At 43.0% G+C, this 23,435-nt stretch overlaps 1 protein-coding gene across 1 annotated transcript in view; it reads left to right on the forward strand.

Moving 5' to 3' along the window:
* GABRR2 (gamma-aminobutyric acid type A receptor subunit rho2) overlaps positions 1–23,417 on the forward strand; it is a 33,099-nt gene extending 9,682 nt beyond the window's left edge. Inside the window, exons 2-9 of the mRNA XM_057384681.1 lie at positions 14–120; positions 8,617–8,684; positions 12,458–12,681; positions 15,966–16,048; positions 17,313–17,453; positions 17,667–17,819; positions 18,440–18,636; positions 22,654–23,417. Coding sequence (XP_057240664.1) covers positions 14–120; positions 8,617–8,684; positions 12,458–12,681; positions 15,966–16,048; positions 17,313–17,453; positions 17,667–17,819; positions 18,440–18,636; positions 22,654–22,962 — 1,282 coding nt within the window. The 3' untranslated portion in view covers positions 22,963–23,417. The remainder of the gene's footprint in view (positions 1–13; positions 121–8,616; positions 8,685–12,457; positions 12,682–15,965; positions 16,049–17,312; positions 17,454–17,666; positions 17,820–18,439; positions 18,637–22,653) is intronic.
* Positions 23,418–23,435: the final 18 nt, after the last annotated feature.

Raw genomic sequence — 23,435 nt, forward strand, 5'->3', positions numbered from 1 at the left:
CTGTCTTTTGCAGTCACATCCTTAAGAAGAACCGCGACTTGACCAAAGCCTGGAAAGGAAAGACGGAGCAGCTTCTCAGAGTCGATGAACACGACTTCACCATGCGGCCAGCCTTTGGAGGTGAGAATAAAATGGTTTTCGTGATTTCATGCTAATCTAAGAATAATTATCTAATTAACAATCTAATTAAACAAACAAACAAACAAACAAACCTCTGTCCAGGTGCATCAGTGTGAAGGGAAAGGATTCAGTGCCAGTTCAGAGAGGCCTCATACTCATCTCTTTGCCCTCAGTGCTCTGTACAGTTCCTACATTCCTTCCTGTTGCTGCAGTTGGCTCAGTTTCTGGCTGGCATTCCCCAAAGCTCAGGCTGGACCCTGCCAGTGTTTCACTCTGTTGAGGAAAAAGCTGCAGGTTTTAGTACTCACTTATGGTTGTGACATTACATTGAGCTTTTCAGCTGATGTGRTTAAATTGCAAAGTAAAGAACTTTTTTGGGTAGAAAACAGCTTATCATTGCTAGGAGAAAATGGAATACTTTTGTCCAGAAAAATCTTGTCTCAAACTCTCATAACAAAATAAGAGTGAGATGGGAGACCTCTGCTACCTTCACTTSTGCCTTCTGTCACTCCCAGTTACAGGAATGTGCTCACCTGACCTTTCTAGATTCGCTGCTGCAGAGGTAAGAGGGTACCTGAATAAAARCTTCTATAATACCAGTATGGCAATCCCTCTTCTGATTAGATTCAATAACCAGGCCCTTCTAGAGCTAAGGACAGAGTTTTCTGTTGYTTTGATTGAATGACTGCTGCTGCATCCCTGGTCAATTGGCCATCTAGGGTTAAGTGCTACCTCTYCCTGCCCAGTGGGACACACGTGGTCCATAGAACAGTTTCTCAGACCTGTCTGTTCCTGGTGTGCCTTGAAAGATGTTTCTTGCCCCACAGGGCATGGTGGTGACCCCTGCTCACAATTTATAGATATATTTTCAAACTCTAAAGTTCAAAACGTGTCATCACCAGTGTTTCCTGCCCCTGCAATGTAATTTGCCAGCAACTTGCAGTTCAGCCTCACCATTGGACATAACTCTTTGCTAATCAGTGATAAACTTGATCTGCTATTTCTAGGGTTGAGGAGTTTGCTTTAACTTACCCTCTGGGTGGAGCACAGGTGGATTTCCCTGGGGCTGGTGGGAACACACCCAGCCCTGGGAGCCRCTGAGGCTCAGGGGTGAGGTCTGGGAGGCACTGACTGTGAATTGGCTGTAAAAGCGTGAATTCACCAAAGTGCACAAGCTTACCTAAATTCCAGGTATGCCCTCCTCTGCTCTAAGCTCAGAGGATGCTGTCTTAGGCTTTCAGATCTTTTTTTTTTTGTTTAGCCAGTCTCAATTTTTGGAGCTTGGCTGATGAGTTCTGAATGCCTGATACAGACAAATTGAAAGTGCTGTTCTGTCCCCTGTGCAGCTGCTCTGTCCTCTGGATAAAATATCTTCTGGTCTGATGGGTGGGATGATAGGGCTTCTCTGAGAGGATGTGGACTCCTTACTTTGACTCAGCTGGAGACAGCTGGGGAACCACAGTGATTTTTAACTTTTTTTCCCCCTAAATGGATGTATGTCAGGAGATCATGCCTGTTTCAGGAGAAAGCTGAAGGGTTTTGTTCTGTTGTGCTGATGGTTTGATGCCCAGCATCACCACTGCACTGCATTTCTGGAAACAGATCAGATTTTAACTATTTTCATCAGTGTCACAGAGTCCTTGAAATRCATTTTTGAGCACAATTCATATCAGACACACATCACTGCACAGTCACTCTTCTGATGCTACTGGAACTGCATTTAAATCTCTCTTTTGYCTTGTTTTCCCATGCTACCTCTCATCATGGCACCAAGATACCTCTAGAGCCAAAATTTGGAATAACATTTGTTAAATTGAGGAATATCCTAAGAGCCTTTGCTGAGACTGTTCTTTTTTTATAARGGAGAAACATGATGTGTTTTTTAGAATTTTTGCTTAAAACTTCCTTAACTTGCAGTGATTCTAACGACAAAGGTGTGGTATCAGCAAGGATGCATGTGATTAGGAGAAAAGCATGGAAATGGCTTTATTGAGGCTCCAGCCTTGGAAAGCCTGATGCAGACCCACAGAGACAGCGGGTGCTGCAGGTTCTTGCTCAGCTGCATGGTGTGTTTTTAGTGACAGATGATAAGCCTGATGGAAAAAAAAAAACATAAAGGAAAGAGAAGTCTGGAAAGAGGTGATCCTCCTATTTTTGYCTGTAATGTTATTCGTCAAGCAGTCACAGGGATTTGCTATGCACCGTGAGTCCTTCCAGCTTTTGATRTGACAGTGTCAGTCAAAGTGGTGCAGTCTGACCTGCGGAGGATAAAAAAGGGTTTTGTTCTGCAGAAGTGGGGAAGAAGAGGCTGTGGGATGCATTTGACTGTTATTGGTCACTTAAAACCCTCTCTGGTCCAATGGAGATTCCAGCTCTGTGGCATTGCATTGGGCCTGTATGTTCCCTTGCAGGTGGGAAAGGCAGCCCAGTTCTAGAAAACCTAAATAATACCTAAAGGAATTGTGAGAGACATTTAAGACTAAAAGAAACCCAGTACTGCGATCATGATGGCTCCCAAGTTTGGTGGGCCYGCCTGCAACTTCACCATTGGAAATTTAAGCTAAAAAGGGAAYGGGGTATGAGCTTCTTTATGGTGTGCAGAGGACAGTCAGCCCCCAGCCCAACAGAACTGTGACCACTGGGCACAGCAGGCTGGGGTTGTGCAAGGTGAAATAAAAAGAAATATTAGAGAAAGGTGAAGGGTTTTTTTCAAGAAAAAGTATCTTTGTAAAGAGCAAGTGAGCAAACAAATGTTGTGCAAGTTGTGTTATTAACAGCCCAATAAACATGGTTGTCTTGCCTCTCTCAGCCCATTAGAGACAGACGATCGGGTGCAGAGGCAATGACAAAGTTTTTWTGCTTTGCTGATGGTCAAAGAGCTCCATAAGCTAAAAGAGACTGCAGGGTTTTTGACCCTTTGGGAGTTATCTCCATATCAGTGACCCTGTTCTAGCTAGCAGATGTTCAGGTATTATTTACCATTATTAATATTTAAAGATTATGTAAATGTTTGTTTTGCTGCCTTCCTTAAACACCCATTTTAAGCGTTTCATTTATGACATCTCGTATTTTACAGGGAGCCTGTGAATAAGCAGCTTTAGTTGAGACTTAAAATAGCTGTATCTTCTTTATTGAGGCCCAGCCTAATGCTTTACTTTTATTATATTTGCTCACAGCCTCGTAGCCTAACATCAGCTGGTCCTCGCTGCCTTTTCTGGGCAGTGCTTTTGCCAGGGTGARCAGTGGGGTGAATAAAACATGAGAAGTTCACTGAGTGTTGGCATCAAGGGCTGGAACAGAAYTTGCTCCTCTGCTGCTGAGCAACTGTCCATGAGATGCAGAGGGATGAAGCTCTGAGGCAGGTGATGAGCATGTCCTGGAAGCTGCCCACATCTAGGAGGTGCCAATCAGATATACTTTCATTAAAAAGTAAATGTATATATGCACACAAAAATATTCTGCATCTTGCAGACTTGGGATCTGCCATGGACATTTGCAGTTCCTCTGGGTGTGCATGAGACACAATCAAATCTCAAACTTACTTGTTTCCAATGCAGATGTTTYTATCGGAGGCCTTCGTCTGTCTCACTCATTCAAAGATAGATGAGTGGACAGAGATACTGTCTGAGAGAGAAACAACAAGCCTTTGAAAGGACTGCCAAAGAGAAAAAAATAAAGAGGTGTCACAAAGATTTAGTCTCAGAACTGGAGTGGAAAACTGACTCCAGGCATCTTCATGGTAGTGTGCTATTCCCTCTCTCTCAAAGCCTGCTCCAGTGTTCAGAAATAAAAACCATGTTTGTGCCCAGTTCTGACTGGGAACTGACTGAGCCTTTGAAGCTTTCATGCTGCTCACTGGTGGGTGTTTTTAGGTACAGAGACACACTGGGATGTAAGAGGCTTTAATGTTGGGCACCTTCTGAAATCATTCCTGCACAGGATTTGTGAAAACCTCCTGGGTTCCCTGGAGAGATTAGCCCCAGGCCAGACACCCCATTCAATTAGAGGCAGAGTTTGATATTCAAACTGGAGTTTCTGCAATATGAAACAAGCCACAAAATCTTCTTTGCCTCAGAACCCACCCAAAATGGAGACTTTTTAGGTCTATCTCTTCTCCTTGCACAACCACTGCCATGTGGGTCTTCTCTAAAGGCATTCTGAACATCATCTTTTCTATGTGCAGCACCTAAGCTGAAAGTGTAATGGCTTTCACAAAGAGCAGGTCACAAAACAGAGCAAAGGTTTACTGCAGGGGAAAGGGAGATAAGGGAACACCCTTGCCCCTGATTCTCAGCACACTGGGTTGTGAACTTGGCAAAGGAACAGAGACATATGAAGCCACAAACACCTCAACAGGCTCGTTCTGGAGTATCTTTTTAATGCTGAAGTTTGATTTGAGAGTAGAACACTGATATGCAGGAGTTTACAGAAATAAGTTGTGACTACTTCAGTTTCAGAAAGCAGTACCTTTATGGTGTGAAGGTGCAAGGGTGCTCATTCACGTTACGTGTGAATCCTATGCAGAAATTGTGGGGCCAATGGATACAGCCCCACAAGAGAAAGCAGTGCTTTGACATCAACSTCAGTTGGTGCTTCAGGTCACTCAAATCATCCCTCTACACACAAATATGAATATCTCCATCAAAAGGAAAACCTCCTATTTTCCATTTCCAATTTTTATATTATCAAATTTGCTAATGTGTCTTGAGTTTGCTTGAAAGCTGCCAGTGTGCTCTGTCTGAGATGCAAGGAGGATTCTTTATTGGTGGGGTCATTTCTGTGTTGTAAGTAGAAGTCTGTGACTTCTATGAAGTTTTAAGAGTCCAGGGTTTCTTTTCTGGTTTTATCAGTGCTGTWGAATTAGGATTTGTGTTCTGCAAGATATTGCTGTGGACAGTGATGGGRATAAATGATGTTGACATGTTTGCTGTTCCTGGAAGAAATACTTCAATTGAAGGCTATACAAGTTATSTCTAGACCTTGTTCTGTAAATACTTGTTTAATTTGGATAATTCTGCAAATTTGGCTGGTGCATTTCAGAGACTCTAAAGTGTGGGCTGAAAAGCTCTTTGGACTGCAGTCTTTGGGCAAAGCAGCACTGCTTCCTTTTGTCAGCCATATCCCCAGCTTTCACACAGACCCAACGAACATCCTAGAGAGGAGCCTGAGCTTTGAGATCTCTCCAGTGTTACGGTGTTGGAGTCTTTTGTTGCTTATAATTCTCTAGGATGATCCTTCAATATTTCCTCTTTCTGAAKTAAATGTGAATATTGATAAAACATTGTTAATGACAAGGAAAGGCTGGTTGATGAGAGCTTTTTTGCATCTAATGCTGTAATCTAAGTTACTTGTTCTGCCAGTTCAGTTTGTCATACACCATCTCAGCTGCCCCTGTTCCTTCACATTCACACCCTCATCATACTCTGCTCCCTCTCAATAAGGAGGCTTTTTTTTTTCTTTTTGCTCATCCCTAGTGGCATTTGATGAGGAATCTGGCAAAACACCCAGATCCTCTGCGGTTCAACWGTTTAGTTGCCAGAGGGACAGGATTAAAAAGCTAGCAGTTCCTAATTGACTCCACTGGTTAGTGGGACAAAAGATATCTTGACATTTCTCTCTGACTCTCAACAGCCATTTAATTCAATGGTATGTGCTGTAGCCAAAATGACCTTCAAGGGAACCCAGGGTTTGTTTTTGTGGTTTAAAGAGATAATTTCTGGACAGGGCTTCTCTTTTGCTTCAGAAGCATCATGCACCTTCAATATTGCTTGCATCAAGTGCCTCTCCAAAACTGCATGTTGCTTGAAGTTTTCTGGAGCGTTTGGCTGAGTGAATGTGTCATTATCATGATCACTCATGCTCATTGCCAAGAGCAGCACTTGGTGATTATTTGATTCCTGTCACTATCTCACAGGCAGCAGCATCTGGACTGTCCCCACTGGCCCTTTACCCAYCCTTCCCTGCTCAGCCCAATCTCTTGTCTAAAGCTCCTCCAAAGGCTCTTGGTGTCTCAGCACATCCTCATTCCCATTTGTGTGCTCTCTCATTGCCTCAGGCTCTGAATGAGGAGCAGGGAGAAGGAAACAACATTGATTGCTCCTGCTGATTGTAGTAGGAGTTTGCCCAAAAATGGCAGAATAAATATTTTTGCTGATGGTTTTACAATCTCATCTTTATGCTTCTGTATTAAATACTAAATATTTGAGTCCAGTGTTTGAATAACTTCCCTCTCTCTCTCTCTCTATTACAATTACTGTTTTATCATCCCCCAAATTTGTGATTAACTGCAGAAAATAAAAAAGTAAAAGCAGTTTCACTGATGTACAAGACACCTAATCCAGCCTTGAACCTCTTCCCTCAAGGGCTTTTCAGACCTTCCAGCWTAACATGGAACACCCTTTATTTTGAGTTTTAAAAAGGCTCATTTCAGCTCCCGACTGAACCTTAGGCTTTGTCCTTGCAGTGAGATAAKTGCTGGTTATTGAGTGTTTGATGCAGGAACATGAACAAAGAAAAGAACACAGACGTAGTGTTTTATCTGCAAGAGCAGATAGGGAAGGAACAGGAGAGCGAGACAGATACCAGCTTGGCAGTTTTCTTATGTTTATGGGTTTGGTTTTTAGTTGTTTGTTGTTGTTTTTCAGGTTTTTTGAATCTGTGATTAGTGTTCAGAGAAGCACAGAAACTGCAGCAGTAAATAGACTTTGTGTGGGTGTTGATTTCCTGAATCGAAGCTAAATTAAGGATTCACACACAGCGAGTCTCCCKCGCAGTCTGGAAGATGTCGGGGGCTGCCCGGCATGTGTTGGGCACACACAGCCCTCGGCTCCCACCAGGGAGGCACCGTGGGAAGTGCCACAGCCACTGCTGCCATCCTCCCCCGGCACAGCCTGACTGTGCTGTGAATCCACTGTGAATCCATCCTGGCAGAGACCTCCACCCTCCTCCTTTAGCACCCTCCTCCTTTAGCACCCTCCTCCCACAGCGTGTCTGCGGGGAAGCTGTGGGCGTTGCTGCCATGTCCCCAGCTGGATGTGACAATGGCAGTGTTAGTGACACACGCTTTCTGTGGTGCTGAGTGCTCCAGTGGACTGTGCTGCGCTGTGGAACCTTTCTGAAGAGACTTTCTCTGAGCACAGCCCCAAGTGAASGGACACAGGCATGACCACACTGAAGAGCTATTAGATACTCTAAGGCATTAAGGAAATAGATAAGTATTTGAATTATTGCCCAAGCTCTTCTTGACCACCATGTATGTCTTCACAAGGTATCTGAGCAAAACAAGGCTAACTGGCGACCAACAGGGCACTGCCATCAGCAGGGTGTGTTGTTTCYCTGTTSAYTGTACTGCATATCAAAATGTSTCTTATCACCRMARATATAGTGYTTTTTGCTACYGTCTTYAAAAAAAAAAAAAAAAAAAAACAAAACAAAAAAAAAACAAACAAGAAAGCAAGGCATATTTTACTGAGCAGGAGAAACGTCATAGAGATATTCTTTCTCTCGGCAATTTTTCAAAAGCATGCAGCACACAGCTGTGTATCTGAATGTAGGTGTCTGTGAGCATCTGGGAGTTGTCTCAAAGTGCTGGGTTAGACACATCTGAGCTTCACTGCCGGGGGAAGCAGTCACTTAAATTGGAATTGGTGGTTCTGAAGAGCCTGGTCCTGCTCCACAGGGCTTGCTTCAAGGTGCCTGTTCCCAGCACAGCTGCTGACAGACACTGTGGGCACAACAGGCTGGAGCTGTGCCTGCAGGAGGGGACAGTGTCACCATCAGAGTGCTCTGCAGTGATCAGGTGAGGCTGGCTTGTCAAAGCCCTTGCAAACCTGTGCTGGGGCTGGTCACAGCTTGTCTCGTGGATGTGGGGATCAGCTTTTCCCTGCTGAGGCTGTGTTGGTGCTTTTTTCCTCCTCCAGCAGAGGAAAACATCAGGCTGTGTTCAAAAGCCCTGGAGATGTGTGGGAGTCTGTAGGTGCTGCAGGTACAGGAGTGGGATGGATGGCAGCTTGCACAAGTGTGTTGGTCTCTCAGCCACATTTCTGCTCTCTGGTTTGGCTTGTGGTGCATTCAGAGCTTGGATGTGGTCTCGAGAAGAGAGATTAATGTAGCTTGGTGAAAAGGGAGAAATGTCCAAGGACAAGTTCACTGCTATTTCTTCATCTGTGTCCTCTGTTCTTGGGGCTAGATTTGTTWAAAAAGGCCTAAAATTTAAGATGGGATGGTTCAGTTTTTAAAAACACATGCAAATGTTKTATCCAAACTCTGGATTAACTGGCAGAGTGCCAACATTGCAGCGTATGCCAAGGGGAAGATAATTCAATGTCACCCTTTCATGGTTTTTCTCTGAGTCTCTCCAGCCCCCTCATGAAGAACYATTGACAGAAATGTACAACACAATCTCAAAAATGTTTCATGCCATCTTAGAAGASCTAATTAAATGCAGATGATACAAARGAACATTTATTTACATATGTAAATCCCCTTCTTTTTCAGGCCCTGCAATTCCTGTTGGGGTGGACGTGCAAGTCGAAAGCTTGGACAGTATTTCTGAGGTTGACATGGTATGTAATCCTCTTCTAAGCCTCAATTATTTCCAGTCATAAAAAGACCCTCTGACTTGAGACCTGTGGGCTTGAAATCATTGGTCAGATGAAAGCAATAGCAGCACCCCTGAAATTCAAAGAGGCTGATATTCAGAACCAAAGACTTGATAAAACCAGGTGATCAAAGTCTTAASTCTCTATCTCCAGATAACGACTAAAAGCATGAAGGGAAAAGGAACCTTGAATGGGAGAATAATCAGTGCTGTGAAAKATCTGTCACAACTAAAAATATAAGTAGCTGCATATGAAGGTTTGAAGGTAAATGGAAAAATTCACATAAGCTGCACTTGCTGCAGAATTTTTCTTCGTTAGGGATCCATTCAGTTCACATGAGCGATCACACATTTTCTTTTTTGGTTTCAGATTATTTCATGGTGATTTTTTTTTAACTGTAGGAAGTGGAATAAAAACATTTGAAAGAGAAGTGGAAAGGGGAACATAGAGGATAAGAGGAAGYTTCTTGGCTCCTTCCTCTTTCTGCCTTTTTCTGACTGTCCCTGTGCACCTTTTGTGGTCTAGACAAGACACAAAGACAAAGGAAGAATTTTAGGTWGAGTGTTTTTTACTATGGTGCAATTACATCTTCATCCCATTTTGGAGATGTTGGTTTAGATGACCTTTAAAGGTCCCTTCCAACCCAAACYATTCTGTGTTCTGTGATTAAAACCAGGGAGCTTGGCTGCCTGGGTATTGAAAGAGAGTGTTTGGGGGTATGGATGCAGTGAGGTGTGTCGCAGGGAATTGTCAGCCCAGGAAATGGCTGCCAGGAAGAGACCTGGGGCTCCAGGGTTTTGAGAAAATGTCAGAGCAGCAAAGTGACCTAATTAGTGCAAGTAAATAACTCACAGTGCTTTCTGTCAGGAGTATTTGATTCAGCAAAACTCTTGCCTGTCTGCAGACTTCAAGGTCAGCTCTCTCCCTCGGCTGTTGATAGTTCCTGTTTTCCCAGCTCATGACAAGTGCTTTCTGTGGCATTGCTGACATGTATTTGTGGTGGAAGAATGTTCTCCCAGGTCAGTCTGAGTTCTGTTGATGTGTTTTCCCAACAGAGTGTCCCAGCACGGGTGTTTGCAGGGAGGAGAGTGGGCAGGAAGCTGTCTGTCTGTCTGTCTGTCTGTCTGTCTGTGGCCAGGGGAACGGCGCTGGCTGTGCCTGCAGCAGGTGCCCTCCTTGTCATCCCTGGGCAGGCAGGGCACAGCTACGGGCAGGGCTTGTTTCAAAGTGCTCTGAAGTGGCCCTGGAAATGAGGAACCCTCAGCTGGGCAGTCCTCACATGTCATTGCTTGATGAGGCACCCAGTGCCCCAAAGAAGGACCAGAGCAGAGCATCAACCTCATCATCACCAATCCACTGCGCCTKCAAGACTGTGCATGACAATGAGAGCAGCCAGGGGCTGTTTAAAGCATGAAGGTTTAAAACTGGTGTCTATGTGGTYGACATGGATGGGCTGCTGCTGTGTGCAAAGGCAGGGCATGCTCTTGAGGTTGCCTGGAGCATGGAACAAACATGAAATGTTTGCCAAAATTATGTTTGCCAAAATTAAGGTACTGGTGTGTGCTCTTTGGCTGTGCCTCTGGCAGGTACTATTGTTCTCCCAATTTGTTGTGAAACCTTGTTTTCCAAGGGACTTTTCTATTTGTGTGTGCCGAAATAAACCCTTTTTCTTGCTGGTATATAGTGTTTGTGCTGGTCAGAAAGGAGTAAGCATTCAGCACACTGCCTCTTTTGAATCATGCCATGAAAAAACCTCCTTAAGTTGGATTTTATACTTAGAAGCTTCTGTCAACTGCCACTTTGGCTCCATGTTTGCAGAATTTGGTGGATTGCTCTGGCCACTGGAGAGAGAGGAGAGTTGGCCATTGCAGAGGCCACTGTGCTGGCTCTTTGGAGAGAGAAAGGGGCTGAAGGTGAGAGATGAGACACTCCTGTCTAGTAGGACAGGAAAAGGGGTACCCTGGAAAGCAGGGGCTCCTTCCCACGCTATACCTACAGGGAGTCTCTTCCCTCTCTACAGTGGCTGTGAGCCAAGCTGAGGGTGCCTGGCTGATGGTCCCTGTTCCCCTGTGYTCTGGTGATGGAGCTCAGAGGCATTTTGCAGCCACAGCCTCAGGCTGCCTGGCTGTCCTGGTTTTGGCTGGGATAGAGCTAATTTTCTTCTTAGTAGCTGGTACAGTGCTGTGTTTTGGATTTAGTATGAGAATAATACTGATAACGCAGTGTTTTGGTTGTGGCTCAGCAGTGCTTACTGAGTCAAGGACTTTTCAGTTTCTCGTGCTCTGCCAGTCAGGAGGGGCAAAAGAAACTGTGAGAGAGCATGGCCAGGATGGCTGACCTGAACTGGCCAGAGGGGTATTCCATACCATGGGATGTATATAGACTGGGGGAGTTGGCTGGGAGGGGCTGATCACTGCTGGGGGCTGTGCTGCCCATCTGTCAGCAACTGCATTGTGCATCCCTTGTTTTTCTGGAGTGTTGCTCTTTTCTCTCGATCTCCTTTTTCATTACTCTTCCTATTACTATTTATTTTCCCAGCTCTCGTCCAGCTGATGAGTTTGATGTCCGGYCACTGAGGCTGACTCTTCTGGACATGTTGTAACCTAAGCTCTGCCAGTGGCAGTAGYTGCTGAAAGTGTTTCTTTGGGATTATAGCTGTAAGGGGAAGGTGGCCAGTGTCCAGTAGGGAGTAGGAACGGGCAGCACCCCTGGGAGGAGTCGTGAGGGAGCCTGGGACCACTCTGCTAAGGTGGGGACCTGCAGGTAGGTGAGCAGAAGTGTCCCCCTGGCAGCCTCTGCCATGCTCAGAGGTAGGTGTCTGCCAGCTCTGCACTGTGCAGGGCAGCAAGGTGAGGACTGGCACTACGGCCTTCTATGACAAACTGATGCAAAACCTCCTGGCAATGCCAGGCAGTTTTGAGACAGCCCTTTGGAGCAGAGGGTCAGGGTAAATKGTTGTCACTGTCACCAAACTGATTTGTTGTGGGTTTAGAAAGTGGTTTCCGCATGGTTAGCAGCCCTGGCCTGTGTTGCTACCTCCTCAGGCTTGGCAGCTGCAGCTCCCATAACCACTTGCTTAATTGGRAATATAAAGAAAAGAAGCGTATTTGATCTCTCAGCATGAGAGAGTAGATTCAGCACTAAAAGCAGCAGCTGCCAGGTTGGAATTAACAAACAGATGTTTTCCTTTATGTGACTGAAGCTCCTGCCCCCTGAACGAGCCTAAAAGGRAACTTCATTTACATACTTCTATGCAGGAAATCCAGTACCCTTACTTGGTTGCTGTTTGCAATAATTTAGTTMTTTTGGGAATAAATTAATTAGTGTTTAGCCTGAGCTTTAAGCTGAATTTCAGAGTTTTTCCTCTTGATCATCTTATTGCTACCCATAGAACAATGAGATAATTTTGCCAGAATTGAAGAATCATTTCTGCAGAGCTTTGCTTCTCTTGGGGCATATCTATATCCCATTTGGGACTGAACATTACCGGGTTTATTAATATAAACTACTGAGTAATAAATTCATTAGATGGTTATGCTTTGTTTTGGCTGAAATTATTTTGTCAAGARAATCTATTCACAGAGAGCATTGACCTAGGAAAGAGTCGGGAGACAAGAGTGGAGACATTTCATCTGTCTGGTGAGAGTGAGTTTTCTTTCTGGTGTGTCCTAGTTGTAGAGTGCAGCACTGACAGACCTTTCTCTTCTTTTTTCTGGGCTTTCTTCCTTTTCTTGAAGGATTTTACCATGACCTTGTACTTAAGGCACTACTGGAAGGACGAGCGTCTCTCCTTTCCCAGCACCAAYAACAAGAGCATGACCTTTGACGGCCGCCTGGTCAAGAAGATCTGGGTCCCTGATGTCTTCTTTGTGCATTCCAAGAGGTCCTTCATTCATGATACCACCACGGACAACATCATGCTGCGAGTGTTCCCCGACGGGCATGTCCTCTACAGCATGAGGTAAGAGAACAGCCCTGCTACCCCTGAACATCCCCTGGGGCTGTGCTGCCAGTTTTGCTCGAGCCTTGACTCTGCAGATCACCAGGATTGCTACTGCTACTCCTGCTGCAGAGCCCTGTTTCCAGAATATGCAGTACAAAATGCTTTACAGAAAATGCTGAGAAACSGTGCTCTGGGCAGTAACAGGRTAATACCCTCCCTGGGGAAGCATGYCCCCAACTCTTTGCAGTCAGTGGAGGGTTTAGTCAAGCAGGAATGTTCATCCCAGGGTCAGTGTGTGATTAAACTGGAAGCTGCTGATATACCAGATGGTGACCTCTATAATGATCCTATTTTCCTTCTTGTTTGTCTAGAATTTTTTTCGTTAGTTGCGGTGCTTTCCTGTTGATGTAAATGTTTAAGTTTTTTGAAGCTGAAATGTCAGTATCAAAGACATCCTAGTTTTCTAGTAGATTTGTTGGCTGGAAGAATCCTGAGGGATGTCTGTCCTGACCTGGAGGGTTGTCCATCCTGTGGGTGCACACAGATCATGGCTGTGSRTTTGSAGGATTCCGTAATRCACAAGGACATGGAGGCTTAATCCYCTAAACTTCTCTACCTTATTACAGATTATCAAAAACACCACAAACATCACCGCTAGCAAGTAAACTACYGCAGAATCACCACTGACAGCTACACCTATGATTAATTAATTGACCAAATATACATACCATGCCATTGCAAATTCCTATCAGCAATTGATAATTTAGTGTCTGTCAATCATGTGGCAACATCCAGTAACTAACCAGGGTGTGTTATAGATTACTGAACACTGGTGTAGCAACTCACCCACAAAATACCCTCAGGTACTCCTAGGACAGGCTGCTTGTGTGGGTGGACAGTACTGGTGTCACCATCAAGCAATCAAATGACCCAAAGGATGGAAGGACAAACTGAAAGAGCCTCAAAGCAGGCTCAGAGGGGACYATTGAGACAGCAGAGTCTCATTTCAGAGATACTCTGAGTCACAGGGTCTGGAGTCAGCCCGGTGTCCCTGGTGGGTGTCCGAGAGCGGGCAGAAAGTTCATGCACTGAATTCAATGTGCAAAAGAACAGAAAAGAATCTGCAGGATGGAAAATTCACAGAGGAAGGCTTCATTTAGGATAAAAATTTTATTGTCCTCGTATCCAGAGAGGCAAGAGGATGTAGGATGCCACAACTTTAAACAGGCAATAGATGCTGGTAATTTCTATTTTTCACCTGTGACGGCCAATAGATACTGATGTTTTCTGTTCTCTCAAACCCTTTTTAATTTTTAAGATAATTTCCTACCTTTTTTGACAATAAATTTACTTTAAAATTTCTCTTTTTTTTGGCAGTTATTGATGGTATTTCAGGATACCTGTTTCTAGGTACCCTATCTGCACATCAAAGAGGCCAGCTGTGTTTCTCAAAGATTTGTCTTGTTCCCAGGCTGGCAGGCCTTTCTCTGTCCATATTTTTCAACAGACAGTTTTTTTTTGCTCAGTATTTCCCCTTCTAACCAAGCCACCTTTATGGCTGCTCACATCAGCATCAGAAGATTTAATTTCCTTCAGAAGAATGAAAAAAGAGAAGCAGAGAAAAACACACTGCCAGAGGAAAAAAGCTCAAGAGCCCAAACAAAAGGGTATTTCCCCAGGACAGAAAATATTCTCTGAGTGTACAATGACCTTTGAATGTTTTGTAGCCCAGAATTTCTATTTTAGGATCTTTTTGGAACTTACTTCAGCTATGGTAAAATGATTTTCAAAAACTAGGAAAGGTTATCTGCAAAGTTTGATTCTGGGATTTGCTGAGGAAATGATGTGACTTTTWAATGTTACCTACCAGAGAGAAGTCTGTGAGTTAACCACAATTGATTCGCACAAGAGTTAAATGGATAATTTGATATGTAAAATCTAAGCAGAAAGAAAATCTTCATGGCATTTGGGCCTAGTGGTGTTTAGGTCCAGCTAAGAAAAATGGGTGTGCAGTGGTGCTGGAAGCGCCCTCTGATATCTTGAGGTATCTTCATGGGGTTAACCTGGACTGAGCAACATTTCATTCCTGTTTTGGGCCCTAGGCTTCCAAGGCCACCTGGACACTGCACTCTAATTAGGGAATACCATATGGATGAGCCAAGTTTCTGGGCTGACCAGCAAACTGTTATTGCCCACAGGTTGTGCCACAGTTCAGGTCACACCAAGGAAAGAAAATAACAGATTGTAATGAGACTGAATTATACACACAGCTGGGGGAGGTCATTGTTGGAGAATACCTTCTGGAACATATCCCCAAGAGCATTCTTTAAATTTTGCTCATGTGGCAAAATTTTGCTACAGTTTCCAGTCAAAATGAACAGCATGTGCCTTTYGGGGTGATGAGTGCGTAGGTCAGGGTTGGATTTGTATCGCAGTCCCTGGAACAGAAGAAAACTTCTTTATTGACGTCTGCAATGARTCTAGGAAATGGTCACAGCCAACGTCAGTCGGCCTCTGAAACGATGAGTCACAGCTGATTTGCCCCTCCTAAATCGGGAGCTCCACTGCAAATCCATCTGCAACAGAAAGTTCACTGACCCACTGGAAAATTTCTTATGTAACAGTTGTGCACAACTRGACTAGTTTAAAAACTGCAGCTGTGATTGTTGCACTCTTTAGCTAAAACACAAACTGAACAGAAGTAAATCTAATTTGCTGAAAACCAGCTGCACCCATTTTACCACTCCTGCCCCAAAAATACACCCCTCAGATTAAAAGGGTTTMCTGAGAGTTGTAAGAAACTGCTTTTGCCTTAATAATATATGTACTAGAGGAATTTTGTTTGTGGCTTGCAGTAAGGATGATCATATTCCTTAGGCTCGGGTCATACTGGGGGTGACTATGGAAGGAACAGAGCAATGGACAAAATGAGGAAACCTCAATCAAAACTGCACATAAGGGAATCTTCAAATGTAAATGGTGAAGCTACATTGTAGACTTGTAGGCAAATAGTTGGATATAAACAGAGTGTAAATATCTGAACTGACACTAGTGTAACAGGAATGTCCTAGACACTGCTTTAGTTCCTTGATAGATTGTGAAATTACTTTTTTTTTTTCTTTGAAGTTTCTGTGTATAATCCATCTGGCTTGAATTTGGAGAATTGTAGGCATTTTCCTCTAGGTTTTGTACTAACATCATGCATAACTGCTGGCTTTAAAACTGCAGAATAATTAYCTGTGATAACATTCTCGCTTGTTTGTCCCTCATAGAAACCAGCTTTTCTCATTTTTGACTTCTAGGATCACAGTGACRGCGATGTGCAACATGGACTTCAGCCACTTCCCCCTGGACTCTCAGACATGTTCTCTGGAGCTGGAAAGCTGTACGTAATATCTGTGTTTCTAGCTAGATGTTTCTAGCCATGCACAAACATTTCACTGGAAACGTTTCAGAACACTTGCCACTTTAGGGCCTGAAAAAATAGTTGATCAGAGTTACTAAGAGTTATTCTATTGACTCAGCAGTATTTGWGTATTTAGTCCTTACACTACAAGACAGGAATTTGCAAGGAAGACATCCTATGACATAATTCTGATCCTGTAAACACTGTGATCTGGGCTCAGCTTCTTTGGGAAGGAGTTGTTCTATGGAGAAAGTAAAGTGAACAGTAAGATTTTTTTCTCCAGTGTGTGGCAAGACTAACACCTAGTTGTTTTGAGATCCTCCCAGCTATTTAACTGAATGTTTCTCTGCAAAAAACAGAATCACAGAATCAGAGGATAATTTTCATTGACCTTGAGGTCAGCTGCTCCAATACCCTGCTGAGAGCAGGGAGCACTTTATAATAGGTTGCTTGAGGCTGTGTCAGGTTGGGTTTTGAGCAAGGTAATTCAGGCCCACAACTTTCCTATGCAACCTGCTCAAGTATTTGACAGCCCTGATCCTGAAAATGTTTCCTTTTGCCTGCTTGAAAAGCAGTTTCTTTGCTGAGACTTGCATCCCTTGCCTGCTGTCCTTTTGTTATCCATTGTGTCAAARTGCTTTCTCCATGACCATCAGCAGGGCAGCAGCTGACCCCAACACAGACTGCTCTTCTCACAGCTGAACAAACCCTGCTCCCCCAGCCTCTYCTGTTAGGCCCTGTGCTCTAGACCATCTTGATAACCCTCTTCTCATTCCCTGTTCCTGTTAATTAGTGCACAAATTCTRTAAGTTTTTCATTTACACTTTCAATAGATTTCTGGGCTTTTGCTTCAGATCACACCTGTCCTTTTCACTTTTATCATTCTAAGATAGTTTGAAGTGTCCATACTCCCTCCTTCCTCTAAATTAAGGTATTTTATCCAYGATTATTTCCTGAGCTATTCTCTGTTAGCAATAACTTGTTGATTATTTTTCATCTGTGATGTTCAGAAGAGTAGCATTCTAGCTGTCATTTCAATGGGGAATAAAAAGAGGATTTGTTTTCTTGAATCAGGATGACCTGTTTTTTGTTGTTGTCATGGTGTATTATATGACAAGATCTTTTGAACTCACTTTTGGCAAAGTGATTGGTGGCATTAGTTCATGCCAGAGACCAAATGTATTAACTTTGGTTGAACCTCTAAGCTAAAGTCACATCACACTGTATTTCTTCTTTCCCTAAGATGCTTACACTGATGAAGATCTGATGCTGTATTGGAAAAATGGGAATGAATCTCTGAAAACCGATGAAAAGATTTCTTTGTCTCAGTTTTTGATACAAAAATTCCACACTACATCAAGACTGGCTTTCTACAGTAGCACGGGTATTGGCCTTTTCTGATTTCATACTTTTGCTAAACCTAATGCTGTATTAACTGCTTGTGAGATTATGTCGTTGAGATGTAGTATCCACAGCCTGAAAACTCAGTTTCTTGTTTCAATAGTCTTAGAAATAAAAGAACAAAAAAAGATCTTGTTTCTCTGTACCTACTGTCCAGGGTGTTCTCTCTGATTCTGGCTTTCCTCCTCTCTCAAAGGTTGGTACAATCGCCTCTATATAAACTTCACTTTACGCCGACACATCTTCTTCTTCTTGCTCCAAACTTACTTCCCTGCCACTCTCATGGTCATGTTGTCCTGGGTGTCCTTCTGGATCGACCGACGAGCAGTTCCTGCCAGAGTCTCTTTGGGTGAGAGCAACTGCAACAAGCCATGGCTGTGTGAAAAGCTTTGAATGTGAAAGTTTGGCAGGAAAGGGAACTGCTCATTTTGATGGTTAAAGATATTGTGCAAACAAATGATGGTTTCATCTGATGATTAATATAATGTATAACTTGCAGTTTGTCCTAAGCCCTTCATCACTAAGCAGTCTTCCTCTCTTACACGTAGCTCAGGACAGAAAGTGCTGGGGTTTTAAAAATTAAGCTCTAGCAGGGATTGGTGCAGGTAGGAAACAGGAGTCCTTGTCAGCACTGGTCTTAGCAGACCTGACCTTAGGATTAGGTGTTTTAAAAATGTGTTTTACCAATGTGTTTAAAATCTGAAGGTTAAGGAGGGAGATAAATGCTGTTTGTTAAATGCAAAATTTTGAMTGCTCCATTGCTTCTCAAAACTCAACCCATCATGACCACAAAAATGTAGGCAGCAGGAGAACAGTTCTGCATTGGCAGAAGAGATACTTAAYATGCAATTATTTTACACTGAACATCTTTCAGAGCATAATGTAGACCATAATTTCTGTTTTTCTAGAGACAAAAAACCTGATGGACTTTATCAGTCAATAATATTTCTTTCCCTTGGTTCTTTCCAGGGATAACCACTGTGCTGACCATGTCCACGATCATCACTGGGGTGAAYGCTTCCATGCCTCGTGTTTCYTACATCAAAGCAGTGGACATTTACCTGTGGGTCAGTTTTGTGTTTGTCTTYCTCTCAGTGYTGGAATACGCGGCTGTGAATTACCTGACAACGGTGCAGGAGCGGAAGGAGAGGAAACTGCGCGAGAGGGTGAGAAAAGCTTTTGTTCATCCATTTATTCCACTTTTTCCTTACAGCTGATCTGGTCTTTATATTGACTTTCTGTTAATGGGAAAACACTGACAACCATGTGTGTAATTGGGTCTGTTTAGACCGCTCYACCTCAGGCTGAATTGCTAACAGAGAAAAATAGGATTTGGTCTTATGGATCTTCATAGAAACATCAGAGAAGAGAGCATTATCTGAACAGGAAAACACTGCAACCTGCAGCTGTGAAGGAATGGCAAGAGGGGAAAGTATAAAATCTGATACTTCATTGCAGCTGCCATGATTCCTGGTTTTTTAGTAAGCTAAAGGTGTTATTTGGAGCAAAATTATATAGGCAGCTTTGCTCTGGAAAGTAGATTTAATGGATGTAATAGTGGAGGGGTTCCCCACTACCAAGAACAAACAACGGTCAGCCAAGCTTTTCCTTGTTCTTTTTAAAGTGCTGTGAAAGGTCTTATCCTACATCCCTGGAATGTTTCAAGACCTGACCAGATACAGTCTTGAGCAGGATGTAGGATTAGGGATTCCCTGAAAGATCTTACAGACCTGTAAGCCCTTTTTCTTTGTGATTAAACAGAGGACCATTGCCTTTTGAACACTGAGACTTGGGACCAAATCTTTTCTGTCCCCATACACCCAGGACATCACCATGTTTTACAGTTTCTTTTTTCCCAGTAGGAACTCCCCACATTAGTCTACTGGTAATATTGGTAACATACTGTCTGACTCCTGGAGAAATTAGTATAATAAGCCTGTTGGAAATGCCAATGCAGACATCATCTTTTATTTAATTTAAGCMGGATATTTCCCTCTCTGAACTACTCTTTTGGTTTCGCATGTCCCTGTCTTTCTTTGTATGATTTCCTTAAGTACAGCATAAACCATCTAACAGTCCAGCACCTTTCCCAGCTGACATACCATAAAAAAGTGTAATTARATATATTTTAAAAAACAATTGGATRCATTTACCAGACTTCTGTGATGAAATGTTGCCTCTCTTCCAGGCCTTCTCAACAGCATTATGGYTCAGGAAAGCTACTTGGACATGTCCTGAGTATCTTAATTTATCTATGCCCTCCTAGTCCCCACCTGGGGCCCAGCAGTTCTCTGCAACACAAGGCAGAGAAGCYCAGTGCAAGCACAGTGACTCAGGAGTTTCTGATTTGCTGCACATGAGCAGTGGTCTGTGGCATTTTAGCCAGCCCTGCTCAGGTGTYCCACGTCTAAAGAATACATTGTCTTGACAGGTCATTGGAAACAACAAGAAACATCCTTGCTAGATTTGATTTGCCTAGAATAAACCTGTTTTTTTTTTTTCCTAAAGATCAAAACTCTTGTTTGTTTTTAACTGTGCTGGAGGGATGAGATGAACTTGAGAGGGTTTGTTAATTTTCTGCTAAGTTTTCYGGAATGTTTTCCCATATCCAGTGATGGTGTAGCTTGTTATTTATATCATAAATCTGCCCTTTATTGAGTCTTGTACATTGAATTCTGTATTCAGCAAATACCTTTTTACTACACAAGGCAAAATATTCTACCCCATCTTAACATGTGACAATATTAGTCTTCAGTAGGGGAGATGGGAACTGAAATATTAAACAGCATGATTTGAGAAAGAAGCTCTTGARGAAGCAGAAGAGATATTTCTCATAGTAAATGTAGATCTTGTCATCCAGTGCTGCTCCCCTATGAAAGACCCAGAAAGTCCCAGTACAAACACGCAAGGCTATCCAGAGAAGAGTTCTGGATTAAGAAATTAAAYGTRCCTGGGACAAAGGCATGCAGTATCTAAAACTAAACCTTCTCTCCCTTGAGATCACAGGAGCTTCTGTGAAATGCCTGTGGAAAAAGATCTTKGGCCCCATGCTCATCACCAGCCCACACCTAGGATCTTTTCAGTGCTTCCTAGGCTGGACAAAACTCAGGCCAGAGAAAATTCTTACACTCTGATGGTATTGGCAGCTGCATTCCCATGCCCAAAGAGGCTTTTTGGCAGCATTTGAATTATTATTGTTGACAYTGGCTAAAATATCTGCAGGGTGAAATTATGCAGCACACCTCTGCGTGWGTGTGCCTGTGTGAGGATGAGTGTCATTTTAGGTTCTTGGAGGTGGGTTTCCAGCACGTCAGGCTCCCTTGTCCATAGAGGTGGCTGTCACCATGTGTGCAAGAAGCCATGGGAACTGTAATTTGATCTAGGGGCTGCCAGTAAATCTGCAGAATTGCTTTCTCTGCTGAGYCCTGCAGCAATTAGCTTGTTACTGTAACTGCTGCCCCTCACACCCAGCCACCATCACCCCGACCTGTGAGCTCACAATAAAGAGCCTGATGTGTAATTCTCCCCTGTGGTTTTATTGTTGTTTGGTATTCTGGTTTTGGCTGGCATAGAGTTAGTTTCTTTTCAGTAGCTGGTGCAGTGTTGTGTTTTGAATTTGGTGTGAGAATAATGTCGTGACACACTGATGTTGTTGCTAAGTGGTGTTTATTCTGAGTCAAGGACATTTTTGCATCTCATGCTCTGCCAGTGAGGAGATAAACAAAGTAGATTGGGAGGGAGCATGACCAGGACAGATGACCAAAACTGTCCAAASGGATATTCCTCACCATGGAACACATTTCAATTATTAAACTGTTTTTATCTCAACCTGCAAGTTTTACCTTTGGATCTCCCCCCATCCCTCCTGAGTTCAGGGGRAGGGCTGGTTGAGTGAGGAGCTGTGTGATGCTTAAATGCCAGCTGTGCTTATACAACAAGAGTCCTTCTTGGGGAGCTTCACTCTGGTTTTGTTTTGGTGTTGGTGTTTTGCTGGTTTGGGCTTTGGATTTTTTTAAGTATGCCTGCTTAGAATAAAACTTACCTTAAAACCCATTTGTTGTTTGGTTGTACTCATGGAATGCTGAAAACGAAGTAAAGTAAGAGGGCTACTAATTTGTCGCTTTTTTTCTGAACACAACCTGCTGGTACCAAATCTTTTAGTAATGCCAAGAACACAGAAAACAATCTTTAAGTTAATTTTAAGGTTTTCAATAAGCAATGTGGTCTATTAGTTAAATAATGAAAATAAATCTTGACTGCAGGGTTTTCTAAYGACATCCTGAATATTACATCTTGATGTATAAATACATTCATAGATATATATATTAGGATACATAAATTTATTTTAGCTGAACATATTCTTGAAAACAAGCTCTTGGAAAACCCACACATCAAAGCTGGTGGAGGAGGGAATTGGGCGCAAAGTGTTATTGGATAAGGAAATTGGTCGGTGGAAATCAGAGGCAGGAACTCCTAGCAGAAAAGAAGGTTTTGGAATCTATTTTCATTACATGCAAATACTCAGTCCATATTGCTGGGATAGGAAAACTGARGGTTTTGAATGGTAGAAGACTGCATTTCCTATTCAAAATTCCATCTGTATTCATTGGAATTTTTTAGACCTCTGGGATGCATGATGGCACTGCTGAAGTCAGTGCAAGTTTTGATGTTAGCTCCAACAGAGCTGGGATTTTACATTCAGCTTTTAGCTGGTCTTCTGCTTGGTTTAAAATCAGATTTAMGAAGAAAACATGTATCTGTAAAACCAGAACTTGGTCCTGTTCTTTCTGTAACGTCTACTGGATAAACCATTTCCACAGATTAAACTGCATCTTGTTCATGAATATTTATAAATGCAGAGTATGAAAAATTAGGAATCTCAAGACAGTAAGGCTGAACAACAGCTAGCTAAGAAAACCTTTTGCTTAGACTGTATGTCTGCTAAAGCATTTTGATAATCTTTTCTGAAGCTGCATGTCCAAGCAGTGGAGATAAACCCTGTTCCTTTCTTTTGAAAACTAGCAAAAAAAAAAAAAATACTTTTGTTCAAAGAGAAACTTCAAATATCTCAATCAAAATTTCAAACTCAACGGTTTACAAGCTGTCTGTGAATAGAAAGGCATAATTTCTGTTGTTTATGTGTTTTTCCAATGTTCAGCTATGTTTCTTGTTTATGTCCCCAGTTTTCATGTTCRTGTGGAATACCTCACTCGAAAACTATGATGCTGGATGGAACCTGCAGTGAATCTGATGCCAACAGCCTGGCAGGATACACAAGAAACCAGATGGTACCAGAAGAAGAAAAACAAGAAAAGATGGTTGTGCATTTAGCTATGAGCAATGAATCTAACTCATCGAGGAAGAGAGGCCTGAAGGGCCACGTGGGCTTGCGCATCATCCAGAACACCCATGCAATTGATAAATACTCCAGATTAATATTCCCAGGCACCTATATATTTTTTAATTTGATATATTGGTCTGTCTTCAGCTAAGCATGCTGGCACAGCAGAGACTGAATCAGAAGACATCTACAAAGCACTCTTTTGTTGGTACTTTTTTGGTCTAATCTGGACACAAAGCCAGAAACCTGATTATTTTATTGCTTCTTTGAAGGGTAAAGGGGAGGATACACCCTCCAGGAGGCAACTCCATGCCCAGGCCTCATGGAGGAACTTGCTATGCTGGTTGATTTCCAGCCCACACCCCTGCTCCTGTTTGCTTTATGAAACATGGCATTTCTCATACTTGAAAACACGTGTCCACCATACACCCAAAAGATGCTGGATGCTCGTTTGGGGTTGGCCACGCTGGTGGTGCCTGCTGTGCAATGGACCAAAGACAGTGCTCATKTGAGCTGTAAGGAATTAGATAAATACAACTTGCATGGGGTGGTCTGGACAATGCATCTCCTGTAAGGAAACTGAATGAGAACTTTCCTTTACAAAATCTCTGCTTTTGAGCAAAT

Source organism: Malurus melanocephalus, unplaced genomic scaffold (assembly GCF_030028575.1).
Source record: "Malurus melanocephalus ecotype Western Australia unplaced genomic scaffold, MMel_1.1 scaffold_732, whole genome shotgun sequence".
NCBI lineage: Eukaryota > Metazoa > Chordata > Aves > Passeriformes > Maluridae > Malurus > Malurus melanocephalus.